We start from the raw sequence: 13784 nt of genomic DNA on the forward strand, positions 1-13784 counted from the left end.
TAATGAGAGAAGTCGCTGCAATTTGAAGTTTATATATATATATATATACATATATATACACGTGTTTGTATTTATAAAGAACCTTGACAATGTTCGCTGTAACACAAAGTAAATCGAGGTTCGCGGCTAGTCGAGCTGTCGGCTCGTAAAAAAGTTTGGATTTTTATAATTTTCCCGCGCGCGAGAAAGCTTCTTCTTCTCCTCCTCCTCCTCCTTCTTCTTCTTCTTCTTCTTCTGCTTCGCTTTGATATTTTAACGATAAAATTGGAGCCCCGACTTTCGGAGCCGCCGTTACATAAAGCCGACGCGTACGCGAGAGCTTTTGTGCGCTCGCGCTTGCGTTACGTAAAGCTCGCGGATTTTCAATTTTCTATTTAAATCCGCGCTTCTACGAGAATCGAACTAAAGCCTAATTCTCTCGTATACTTTCGAAATTGCAATATTCCAATACGGAGATAATTTTCCGCAACCTCGTGAAAATCCGAATAAAAGCAGACATCCGCGGCAAAAAGTCGTCCAGACAAAAAAGCCCGCACAGAGAGAAAGAGCGACGGCGATGTGTCCCGGGCGGCCGCCCGTTACGTAAGCCGACAATGCTGCGCTTGTCCTTTTGAAAAGCGCGTCTTAAAATACGCGCCAAGGAAATAGCCTAGCAGAAGCCTTAAAATAAAACGGCAGTGCGTCACCAGCTGCGCGCGCTCTCCCGGCCAATCGTCGAGTTCCACATGCGCCCGCTGATACAACGGCGGGAGATTTGAAAATCCCGCGTCGATCCAGCCTCCTTTCAGCTGGAATCCCTTTTCCGAACGCCAGGAGCGTCGTTGGGGGCAGGATTGGCGGTTTTAGGTACGAACGGAAAACGGGCCGAAAAAGTCTCGCACGGTCCGGGAAAGCGCATCGCCGGATAAGCGGGTCAAGTCCGGTGAGGAGCACCGCGAGAGGACGCCTCGGTGCCGGCGCCGACGCTGATAGCGCGAACTCTCCCCCCCCCCAACCCTCCCGCCACCCCCAGCGAGAGCAGCAGCTGCGCGAGAAAATTGTCCCGTGGCGAGCGCGTGCAGTGTGTATCCCCGATTCTGCAGTCCGTCAGTTGTTCGCGAAGGGGACGAGGTTTGCGGTTAGAAGCCTGTGTCGTCGTGTCCGAGTGCAGCATATACAGTGTCTCCTCTCGCATCAGGTTTACTAGTGCGCGTCGCGGTCAGACTGCGCTCGCTCGTAGATATACGGCATGACGTCCAGCCTCGGGTGATCTCTCTCAGCAGCGCGTGATGTATCCTGGGAGCCGAGACTCTCGACGACGCCCGTGAAAACTCCTACATATATACCTAGCGCTCTCTTCTATCTCGCTCTTTACACCTACGCGTATATAGCTATAATATACGTACAGCCGAGGCAGTGTCGAGTGTGTGTGTGCAGAGAGCAGCAGCGGCAGGCAGCGGTAGGTACGATATAGCGTGCGTTAACAAGTATATATACATAAGGCATATAAGCTACGCGTGTACACACGGTTGGCCGTTGGCGCGAGCTCGCGCGAGTCTGCCAAGTGCGAAGCCTCTCCGCGCGTACGATCTATATACGTGTTCCTAACCTCGAAGGAGCTGCGGCCGAGTATAGTGCGTACAGCCGACGCCAAGGAGGAGCAGCGCTTTTCCCGTGTGCGGCCACGTTGCTGGGGCCACCTTCCTCCGATATTCGCTTTTATAGTCTCGCGGACGTTCGCCTGGTGAGTTTGCGAGATGCACGCGCGCTTCGTTATTCCGATTCGTAGCTGCTAAGGTAGGCGGACTAGCTCCCTTTCCGATATGGCGACGGCGCGATTTTCTTTATACGCTGTGCTGACGCGGACGCATAACGTACGTAGCGCGAATTCCGGAAAGATGGGACTTTATCGCGCGTGGCTCTCGCTCTTTGGAGAGTTCAGTCATGACGTGCGCTTTCGGACGTTTTTTTCTCTTTCGCCAGCGATTTGCGTACGTACAGTTCTCGACTCGACTTGGCGTGTTGTGTGCTGCGAGAGCGCGCGCGACACGATTAGCGAACTGCATCGTTTCAAAGTGCTGAGCAATAAGTTAAGAGTCGTCGGGTCTTTACCTCCGAACGAGAGCGTTAGCTTGCAATAGTCTATCGGCGCTGTGGCGTTTCATTCCGTCGGACAGTAGCTTTGTATGCAAATCTTATCGTTTATTGTTGTTAGTCAATGCGTGGCTTTGAAGGTATCAACTTTTGTAAGCAAGAGCTCAAGTCAGGTTAGGTTTTTCATAGATTTCTCCTGTCCGCAGAAGCTAATTGTGTGTGCAGCAATTTGAGAGAGACATTACAATTGTGCGAGTGCGACAGCTCTTTGCTCAGCTGTGTTAGGGATGGATTTCACAAGTTTGCACGACCACAATAACTGATCATTACTTATCCTTCTGTTGCAGAAATCAATTGGGTGAATGAACGTTTACAGTGATTGACAAGTTTCGGAGCAAAAGCAAACATGGAGGACGCTCATTGCAAAACTGTGGAGGAGGTCCAGAACTATTTCAATGTCAATCCCGAAACTGGTCTGTCCCCGGACCAGGTCAGGAGGAACCAGGAGAAATATGGTCTCAACGGTGAGTACAGACTTCATTCCAGAAGCTCCATTCTCCTCCAGCTCCTCTCATGCTTCCTTGACCTATGATTCAACGAGCTCGAGGTATTTCATCCCATAAAGCAGCCAACCAAACTCAAAATATTTGGACACGCAGGATGTTTTTTCTACAAATTGCTCTTTCTCTCCTCCGAAGCAGACTGTTTTGCCAGAGCCAGTTTATTTTTGAAAAGGCGTAATAAGTATGACACAAGTTGCTCTGCCTCGCTCCTGGTAACTTTTGCCAGTAACAGTGTCTACTCACAATTCGTTTGCAAGTTCGATCGAGAAAATAGCCTCGGCTCAACGCCTTATCAGCTCGACGAGCAACTCTGCAACGTTTCATTCAATTCAGTAATAGTCCAGAGATAACATTAGCGGGAGAATAAAAAGCATCGTTTAGCTAATGCGCATGAGGCCGCGTCACACACAGAGATCGCGCTCGTCCGCAAGCAAACTATCGAGTTACTCACATAGTCCGGTGGAAGTGTTTACGAGCACACACACACACACACACACACATACACTGGCCATTGTCGATTTTTCTCGCGGCCGAAAAAAGACGCTCGCGCGATTGTATCGTTAAAATCGCCGAAAATACCAGCGGCGGCAGGTCAATAAAAATTTTTACGAGAGAGCGAGAGAGAACGTGCCGAGATAAAAAGAGCCCGCGCAATGCGTCTATGTGTGTGCAGTGTATACATACGTCGTGTTTTTCTATGCGTTCGTTCACACACACACAGAAAACGAGAGACGTGTGCAGCGCCGCAAATTTATGCGCGCAGCTGCCGTAAGCCACGTGCGTGTCTCGGCTTTTTTTCACGGGATTCGGAGACGAGGAAAAATCCCTTTCTCGAATTTTCACGCGAAACCATCGATTCTATAAGTTTCTGGCGCAGAAGACGGAAACCGCGGCTCAGTTCGTCAACCGGTATGCGGCTGTCCTCTATAATTTGCATCGCGTCGCGAGAATGCGCTCTTTTAAATACCCGGAAACGTCCTCGCGGCAGAGCGCAACACATCAACTGACGTGGCTCTCTCGGGGAGATATACGCTATCTGCGGTGTGTATCGAGAGCTGCTTTGAAGAGCCGAAAGTCCGCGGGCTTTCATTCCGAGGCTTTATCTGCTCTGGGCTATAATTGAACGGGATCAGCTGGTCGAGTGCGCGATCGATCTTTATCGCGTCTTTATTTTCGGAAGATTTGTTATACGAGACTATACAAGTATATAGGTATATACACCTATACGTTAGCAATCGAACAGGTGTTTCCGATCACGCGTGTGTTCTCTCGCTCGGGAATAACGAGGCGTATAATTTTCGAATCGAAACGAAGATTCTTCTCACTCTCGGCTATGTAATACAAGCCCATGTGTGTGGTTTGCAGCTATTAAGCGCATGACACGTTCGAGGCGTACTAATAATGATTTATCATCGGGAGAATTTTATTAAATCACTTTATTGGATCATCATCATCATCATCGTCGTCACTTTTTTCTTCTCCACCGTCGCACATAATTCAAGCTCTCGATTGTACACGCGGGAGGAGGCTACATTACGAACTGTAGTCCATCGATTTTCCATTTGTTCGCGCGCGGCGGCGCCTTTCGCGTAGGAAAACAGCGTCGGCGCAATTAAATCCAGCGTTTCTTCGTCGCGCCAACACACGAGAGAGATGCGACGACGCCTGGGAAATGTTTATTAGACTCACAGACGTATCGCGTAAGCCTATTTGAATAGCTTCGTTTATCTGAAGCACACACCACTAGCTGTGTTGGGATAGGAAGATAATCCCCGGCGGCCGATTAATTCAAGGAAACCTTGTAATAAAACTAGGTATTGTAGTGTGTGTCTCGAATCAAAAGTCTTGACGCTACGGTAATTGAGAAACGGGATGACGGATACGCCGTAATTGAATCAAGAAATTTCTCCAAACACTTCCGCTCCGAGCGAGTAATAATAGTAATAGCTTTCGCTACTGTGCAGCGCGACGGACGACGAAGTCTATACTCGGTGTATAACGAGAGAGTCGATTCCTTTTGTTTGATACACGCCGCGTGTCGTCGTTCTTGGAGAGTCGAAGGCCGTTGCGCGCGATAGCCGCGCCGAGTCTCTCTTTTGCGCTTTACCTTCGTTCGCGGCGCGACGTGTCCGCGAGAGAGATATCGTTGCGAGTCTTCTCGTTTTTCTTTCCAGAGCTCGTGCGAATCGTTAGCGCCAAGTCAGCCGAGGGCCTGCAGCTTCGTTCTTCGTAATGAGTTTATTGGATTTGTAATTGTAGAGAAATTACTTACTCATCGGTATAGATAACGGGTTCGTTATATAGCTACTGGGCGTCTGGTGATCGTCGATAAGATATAAACAAACGGATAAATTTTCCTGACCCTCGAAGCCTCGAATTCGGTCCGTACGTTGCATGCAACCCGGTAATAAACCGATATCAGTACACACAGCCGCAGACAATGAACCGTCTTATCAGCGTAGGTGGTAGACAATAAAGAAAACTTTCTTCCAAATTGATTTCATCACAACGAATCGCATCATCGAAAGAAAAAACCATGTCTCTAGCGCGCAGGAAGCCGACGCAGAACGCGCGAGGATAAGACAATCTTCCTTGTCAGGCTGACGTTCACACACACACGTACGACATATAATACGCGAACACGTGTTCGTCCGCCATTGTATTATAGCGAAGCCACGTTGCCCGAACTTTCTCTCTACCCCCCCACCCCTTACGATGTGTCTACATAATGCACGACTTTATCTACGGCGCACAGACGCCACGTGTTCGCTTTTCGGTGTCCTGCAGATAACGGCTGATCTCATGCTAATTCATACCGGTCATTAATATTTATCCGGAATTATAAAGCCGCGAAGCCTGTCTTTCTCGACGTTCGCCGATGGTCAATGAGGCTCGCCCGAGTATTATTACAGGCTAGTGCGCTGCAGGAGGAGGAGAAATCACGTTCCTATTGTCGAATTCGATTTTCGCTTGAACTAGTTTTCTCGCACTGCTTGCACGCTGTTAGATCAATAATTCAAATCGGGGGGACGATTTTAAATTTGCCGCCTTTTCGTGCACGAGCGAGTCCTACATTTTCTAAAATACGCACGATAAGGGCTATTACGCAAACGTACAGCTAGAGGAAAATTCTCTGGATAATTGCAGTCAATCGATCAACTTTGAACTTGCGCTTCGATGACGAATTGAAAAACAATAAACGCAGCGCGTGGAAATTCGAGTCCAATAAAATCGCGCGCGAGCTCACCTCAAAACCTCATCAGCAGTCGGCGAGTCTCGGATATCTTAAGCATAGAGAGCGCGAGAGAGAAGCTCGAGGGCAGAGCAGAGTATAGCGCGCCGATGACGTTAATCGTCATAGCGGACGTCACTGCGCTTCTTTCGATTGCGCAATTTTTCAAACTCTCCGCAGGTCTAAGTATAATTTGCGCGCGAACGTCTCTCTCTCTCTCTCTCTCTCACTCACGTTCTGCGCCAGCATACCGGGCGTTAATTCGCCTCTTTCTCATTTCTATTCATCCGAGTAGGTGTATTTAGCGGACATGCTCGAGAGCTACTGCTCGTTTGTTTCTTTCTTCCTTTTTCGTTTTAATGAGCGACGAGCGAGTTTTCTTCTTCTATTTTCTTTTAATCTGCGCCACGTTGATCGCGATAATTACGCGGACGATAATCGATCTCGTGAAAACGCGAAGCGCCGATCGGTAATCGGATAATACCAATCCATTTTAATAAAATTGCGAAGACGACTGCGTTATTGTTGCGCGGTGGAAAACTGCGATGTGCGTTTGTTGATAAGTAGAAAAAAAGGCGCGCGAGGTCGGCCGAGCACTTTTTTTCATTCCAAGTGTGAAATTAGAAATTCGCTGCGAGAGGCCTTGAGGCGGCCGTTGCAAAAATCAACGATGGTATTATACACAGCCGCTGTTGTAAAATTACATAATTAAAGGTGCTATAATAAAAAGAGGGGAGTGGCAAGGCCGCGATTTTCGTTCGATATGATGGATTTTCCGAAATATGTTCTTTAAGTGTCGCGCATCGACTTTTTTTTTTCTATTTAAAAAATAGAGTATACAACAATACCGATAGGCTATTAATAGAGGGTTTATTTTAAACTTCGCCGTGTCGTGCTCGCGGCTTTAAGGGAGTGTCGCAAAGGGAAATCGACATCAGCGGTGTGTGCGACCGTGTGAAGCCGAATTTTTGAATGGCCTCTCCGTGTATCCGAAATGAACGGATAGTCTAGAAAGTACTGCGAATGGAAAATATTTGGAAAGAAAGAAGAAAACTATATAGGATCTCCCCAAAACGCCGAAATTAAAATCCAGTCGTACAAAAAATAGTCATATCCCGACGTGACGTAAATCACCGTTGAGAGACACATAGCTTCCACAGCACTCCATCATCACGAGAGTGCTGGGATTGAAAGAGAGAGAGAGAAAGCCGCAACGAAGGATTATCTAGCTTGATAAATATCGGCTTTCGCCTCTGCTGATATTGTCCTTGCGTGGCACGACGGGCTCAGCGTCGCGTGAAAAACTCTCTCGCGCGCGCTTGCGAACCTTGCACCGATTACGGCTCTTTTTTCCCCTACATCTAGCCGTACAGCGTTTTCCCCTACCACGTTTCTCGCTCCTTCCGACTTCCTCTCTCTCTCTCTCTCTCTCTCTCTCTCTCTCTCTCTCTCTCTCTCTCTCTCTCAACGTATATATAACTAAAAAAAGGGCCATTTCCCTCTCGCTTTGTCATCGTCGCGGATACTCTCACGTTGTTGTTGTTGTCGTTGTGTGTATGTATAACACACGTACAACATAAACTAGAAGAGACAACAGGGCCTTTGTACCTTAGGCGCGCGACGATCGAGAGAGCGAGCTTCACCTTCGAGATGCGGCGTGTGCACGGGGCTGAATATAAAAAGCGAGAGAGAGAGAGAGAGAGAGAGAAAGAGAGCTTGCGGCCGGTGCATACACGGGGCTGCGATATATATGCCTATGGCGTGTCGACTATATACCTTTGCATGCACTCTGCACCTATGACCGCTCGGTCTGTGGTCGATCGATGTCGCTGCCGCCGCTACTCTGGGCTGCAGGCCGCGTTGTGGCGGCGATCGACGTGTGCACAGTATGATGTACCAGGGGCATGGATCGCGGGTATACTTTGTAATTTCATTTTATATATACTTGTATATTATACAAATTATGCGCGTTCACCGAAATAAACGAATGTATATTTCGGAGAAATTCACCTAACGCGCTTTTCTATATAAATGTAGTGTAAATCCGCGCGACTTAGATGTAAATTATCTGGCAAATTGTCAACGAACGCAGGTGCAAAAATCTAAAGAGAGGGAATGGAACCTTTTCGAAAATGTTTGAAAATTTACGCGTCATTGCTGTATTTCGCGGGTCAAGCCATCAGCGCGTTAGTGTCAGACCACAAACGTCGGCTGCACACGGATATCTCGTGTGTATGAGATTAGCGATTCGTCGGGACAGCTACTCCTCTCTGCGACATTGTCCTGTCGACGGAGTCAGCTGACGCGAGCTAAAGGGTTAGCTGGTGCGAACGGCTGCACCTTTATAGTTCGAAACACTCGTAACTGGTATCGACATAAACAAATATAGATTCGCAAAAATAAACAACGCCACCGTTTATCGCGTGTCCTCTATGTGTGTATTAAAAGTGTCGAAAATAGTTTCGAAATGCTTTCGAGCGTTTTTATAGTTACAATACTTAGCGGCCGTCTGCTCTCTCTTACTGCGTTATATTACGCATAGAAAGACGGCACGCAAATAGACCGGTACGGAAAAAGATTCAGTTTCGTGTCTATACGTATACGACTCTCTCTCTCTCTCTCTCTCTCTCTGCCTCTAGGACACCGTCGTCGCTCTTAGCGACTGCTGTGAATTTTTCAAAAATACAACTTTACCTTCTTCGCCAGCTTGTACATCGATGTATAAATAAATAATTCGCGTAAGGCGATAGGACATTGTTGTAAGAAACTTTTTCAATTTCAATCCAAAGATATGTTTTGTAAAGTAGGCACTCGTTCTCTCTCTCTCTCTCTCTCTCTCTCTCTCTCCGGACAAGTTTGTTGTTGAGAAACTGCCGCGCGCGAAAAAGTTTCATAATTTCATATAGAGCCGAAGTTTTACCAACTGCATCGCGCGAAACGGTGAGTGTATCAATTGTACACGTCGAGAGACCGTAAGAAAAAATGCTAATTGTAAAATTATATCACCGGGCGTTAAGTGATTTATCACCTCTGTGAATCACACAGCCGAGATGAGGAAAATCTTTAATCGACTACTACAATTGCATAAGCTTATGCGATCCCGGAAAAGGAAAACCAGTTTCTGATATGCGACGAGTCGCTCACTAATCAATAAAGTTCACGTCTCAACGAGCGCAAGGGCGGAAATTCTAAACACCCCCCGAGACTCGTCCCGTCGTTAGCCAGTTTCCAATCGCACTTTCTCGACACGGCGAAACGCAATTACGGAAGCGCTACATACTCTCCGCCTTCTCTCTCCACGGCTAAGCCGTCTATTTTCGTTTCCGCATCCCGAATATCTTCTTTGATGCATCGCTGCGCTCTCTGCGCTGTAACACTCTCTGATATACACCGCGCGCACAGTTGGCTCTTCCTCTTGTTTGGCAACGGCGCCATTATTATTATCTGCGCGTTACGTTGGTCCAAGTGAGAGATAAAATACACTCGATGATCTCGCTTTTGTAACAATGAGGTAATTCGCGCCGCTGGTAGAGAGATGATGTGTATTTTCGGCTATCGAGCTGCTACTGCTGCTGCTGCTGCCATGGAGAGGCTGTGTTGTTTAATACCTTATGAAATTTACGTAATCGGACACAAGCTATAGCGTATTTGCTCTGAATCATGCTAGTGTATAAATTTGGCGGAAAATTGGAGCTGGTTCTTGCGAGCTTGTAAATCAAGCTGCTAATAAACCTTCACCCGTCTTCGTCGTAGACCTGTTATTATAGACGATTTTGAATTTATTCCTTATTGTTTGCTGCTTTATCAGCAGTCATAGAATTTATTCACATACAGCTCGAGAGCTCGTTGATCAATAAAACACCATAAAATTCATGCTGGCCAAGCTATACCGCTCATTACCCCCCTAGTCATAAACTTACACCCCAGAGTGACAATCAATAAAGCCGACACTTAATCAATAAGTCCATAAAATTCCATCCATCCTGTGATAATCCTCCTTGCTCCTTCACACGCATATGAACGTATACAATACGACCATCATGACTAATGAATCGTGTCTATCTTTCTGTTACAGAACTGCCAGCTGAGGAGGGTGAGTACCCCGAAACTCCCATATACATATATCTATGTATACAACAACGGCAGCGGTCGCGAGTGTAGCCGCTTAATGCGATTAGCGACCGCACAACGGATCGATGAGGCTGTAATCCTCGTGGCGGCCTATATATGTATATATATTCCGTAAAACCGAATAAGGGACGAGTTTCCCCACGCGAGATTTGGCGTTATGTAAAGAACTTTGCGGCGGTGTGTGTGTATACCGACTGCGAAACTACAAGTTCACGGCTAATTCGAATCGCGGAAAACTGAAAAGTTCGCTTATTTTCGAGGAGCGACTGATCTCTATCGGATTATTGCAATCGAACGATATCGTCAATATTAGAGTCAACAGCCCGCGTGTCATCGGACCGCAGATAAACAAACCCGTATCGGTGACGATCCGTTTCGCGGAAAGCGATTCTCTCTCTCTCTCTCTCTCTCTCTCTCTCTCCCGTAAACCGTGCACGTATACATATATGTATATGTCATACACGTGTACCTATGCAGCGGCGCCAGCTACTCTATAATAAACCGTGAGGAGAAAAAGAGTCGCAAGGGCCGTGATACCTGCCTCTCTCTCTCTCTCTCTCTCTCTCTCTCTCTCTCTCTCTCTCACTCACTCGGCTTATTTATTGATGCATCGAGCGCCGCGCGCGGAATAAAAAAGATGCGCGTACAGGCCAACTACGCTACATACACATGCGCGATTTCGCAGCTGCGGAACAATGCGCTCGTGTAAGGCTTCGACGCGTCGACGTTTTGTTGTTCTGCTCTCACTCTCACCACTTTTTTTCTCGCGTCGACGCTTTTGTTACGCGACTTTTGAAAAAATAACTCGTACATCACAACGTGTTTCGCTGAATTATTATCCCCGCAGTGGAGGTTACGCGAATTATACGAGCTGAATACTTGAAGGGACGGAAACGAGCCGAAGCTCCGCAGCTTTAATCGCTGGCCGTGCAAAATTCATGAGCAGTCCCGTTCTGACCTACTTTTCCTCTCATTATCGATCAAGACACGCGGCGGCTCTCGTGAGTTTTTGAAAAGTACAGCGACGCGTCGTCTCATTAGCGTCGCTTTTAAACGAAAGAAAAGACACGCGCGAGCGGTCGAAAATTCCTCTGTTGGGAGAGAGAGAGAGAGAGAGAGAGAGAGAGAGAGAGAGAGAGAGAGAGAGAGAGAGAGAGAGAGAGAAAGAAGCGCAGAGATTAGGAAAAACACGCGCGGCGCGAAAAAACATTCCACCCGATATCCGAGCGGCGCATACAAGCAAAAACCTCTTTCTCACCTGTGTGACATCTCTTTAAGCTTGAGAGCTGCACTTAAACTTTCTCTCTCCCTCTCTCTTATACTTTGATCTTCTCTGTCTCTCGGCGAGGATGTTTTGAAAGACGTTTATTTTCGTAGTGCGTCAAATATTCCGTTTCTCCGTCGCTCCTTTATTTCCAAGTCTACTCGTGACAGCTACTGCAGTGGACTATAATCCCGCAGTATATTGCGCGAATAAGTGCATATAGATACGAGCGGTATGCGCGGGGAATCCGTCGGGATTAAACGTGAAAAATCTCATTAACCGTTGTTCGATATCGATCGATAAAAGTCATTCCCGACCTGTGCTTCGTTCAACGCGAGAGGCCTAAACGTATACACACGATCGAAAGGCTTCCGCTTTTTTGCGAGATTAAAAAATCGTCCTCGTCGTCGGTCTCGAGGTCACCGTGAAAACCTACGAAAATACGCTCCTTTGTTCGGCAACGTCCTTTTGTACGTGCCTACCATTGTACGAAATTTCACTCTCTCTCTCTCTCTCTCTACTCTCTCGTGTGAATAATTAAACTCGCCGAGATGATGTCCGCACGGCGCTAACATAAACTCGTCGCTCCGAGGAAAGTTGGGCCGTACGTTTGCTTCGTAACGAGGAAATAAAAATGCTATACTCGAGGACGTCGCCTATATACGTGCAATCTAAATTTTCGCGAATCAAGTCTCTTTCACGCGAGCTAATCAAATTGCCCCCACTCCTATATACTGCGTGTACGTATAGACGGGCTAATCGAGTTGCTGCGGAGACATTTTGCGAGAAATGAAATCTCGCGAGCGAGCGACAGCTGATTGGCCCAAATTAGCCTCGCAGGGGTTAAGAGAGACCATTAGAGACAGACACACAGCGTTTCTCGATGCGCCGCAAGCAAGCACACAAATGACGTATTGAGAGAAGTCGCGATGATGGCTTTATTAAGGCAGCTGTCGCGCGTCTTAATTTTCATTGAGCGAATCGGATTGAGGCGAGTTTTCTGATTGACGCGCGAGCCGAATATTTCAATGTGTGTGTGTGTGTGTGTGTGTGTGTGAGAGAGAGAGAGAGAGAGAGAGAAATGAGGATTTCAAGTTCACCGCAGAGGAATTCATTTCTCTCGAAAGATTTTTTAGTCCGAGACCGCGAGCGAACAATGCGCGAGGAAAAAGAGACCTACTATACTGGCCTGGTTGGGTGTGTAGGCGACTCGAACAATGGGACACTTTTCTTTTAATCGGCCTGAAAAGTGCATGAAAACGGCTTTCGCATTATGATTTATACCGGCTTTTTAACATTAAAGGTGCGCGCGGAATAAAAATAGCTCGTATCGTATATCTTTTTTTTCATTAGTTATACAAACAAGTATACGGAGAGAAATAAGGCAGCGATGATTAATTATCTGTTTTCGTCTTCTTCTTGCAGGAAAATCCATCTGGCAACTTGTACTGGAACAATTCGATGACCTCTTAGTTAAGATTCTTTTACTAGCCGCTATTATTTCTTTCGTAAGTATCCGACGCACTATAAAACTCGACTGGGTCAAAGACGAAGACACTGCATATAATTACCGTTAAAAATAAACATTGTATTCACGACACTACATGTCTCGCTCTCTTCTACCGCACAGGTACTAGCTTTATTTGAGGAGCACGAGGATGCGTTCACGGCGTTCGTCGAGCCGTTCGTCATCCTGCTCATCCTTATCGCCAACGCCGTGGTCGGTGTCTGGCAGGAGCGTAACGCCGAGTCGGCCATCGAAGCCCTGAAGGAGTACGAGCCGGAGATGGGCAAAGTCGTGCGAGGCGACAAGTCCGGTGTCCAGCGGATCAGGGCCAAGGAGATCGTGCCCGGCGACGTCGTCGAGGTCTCCGTCGGTGACAAGATCCCCGCCGACATCCGTCTGACCAAGATCTACTCGACCACCCTCAGGATCGACCAGTCCATCCTGACCGGCGAGTCCGTCTCCGTGATCAAGCACACCGACCCGGTGCCCGACCCCCGAGCCGTCAACCAGGACAAGAAGAACATCCTGTTCTCCGGTACCAACGTCGCCGCCGGCAAGGCCCGCGGTGTCGTCATCGGCACCGGCCTCAACACCGCCATCGGTAAGATCCGTACCGAGATGTCCGAGACCGAGGAGATCAAGACACCCCTGCAGCAGAAGCTCGACGAGTTCGGTGAGCAGCTGTCCAAGGTCATCTCCGTCATCTGCGTCGCCGTCTGGGCCATCAACATCGGTCACTTCAACGACCCCGCCCACGGTGGATCCTGGATCAAGGGTGCCATCTACTACTTCAAGATCGCCGTCGCTCTGGCTGTCGCCGCCATTCCCGAGGGTCTGCCGGCCGTCATCACCACTTGCTTGGCTCTCGGTACCCGCCGTATGGCCAAGAAGAACGCCATCGTCAGGTCGCTGCCGTCCGTCGAGACCCTCGGTTGCACCTCCGTCATCTGCTCCGACAAGACTGGTACTCTCACCACCAACCAGATGTCCGTTAGCCGGTGAGTTGTCCGCTTG

At 48.0% G+C, this 13784-nt stretch overlaps 1 protein-coding gene across 17 annotated transcripts in view; it reads left to right on the top strand.

Annotated features, from left to right (window-relative positions):
* LOC100113791 (calcium-transporting ATPase sarcoplasmic/endoplasmic reticulum type) overlaps nucleotides 1-13784 on the top strand; it is a 30989-nt gene that overhangs the window by 5695 nt on the left and 11510 nt on the right. For 9 of the 17 annotated variants that reach the window (XM_008211238.4, XM_032597199.1, XM_032597200.1 and 6 more), the window contains exons 2-5: nucleotides 2421-2597; nucleotides 9944-9961; nucleotides 12689-12771; nucleotides 12894-13768. In XM_008211238.4, the coding sequence (XP_008209460.1) occupies nucleotides 2480-2597; nucleotides 9944-9961; nucleotides 12689-12771; nucleotides 12894-13768 (1094 nt within the window). In that variant the 5' untranslated portion in view covers nucleotides 2421-2479. Of the gene's footprint in view, nucleotides 1-994; nucleotides 1443-1503; nucleotides 1777-1983; nucleotides 2247-2420; nucleotides 2598-9943; nucleotides 9962-12688; nucleotides 12772-12893; nucleotides 13769-13784 lie in introns of those variants that run through there. The other 8 variants (XM_032597203.1, XM_008211236.4, XM_032597202.1 and 5 more) reach the window with 6 other exon arrangements.

Source organism: Nasonia vitripennis, chromosome 2 (genome assembly GCF_009193385.2).
Source record: "Nasonia vitripennis strain AsymCx chromosome 2, Nvit_psr_1.1, whole genome shotgun sequence".
In the NCBI taxonomy this organism is placed as follows: Eukaryota; Metazoa; Arthropoda; class Insecta; order Hymenoptera; family Pteromalidae; genus Nasonia; species Nasonia vitripennis.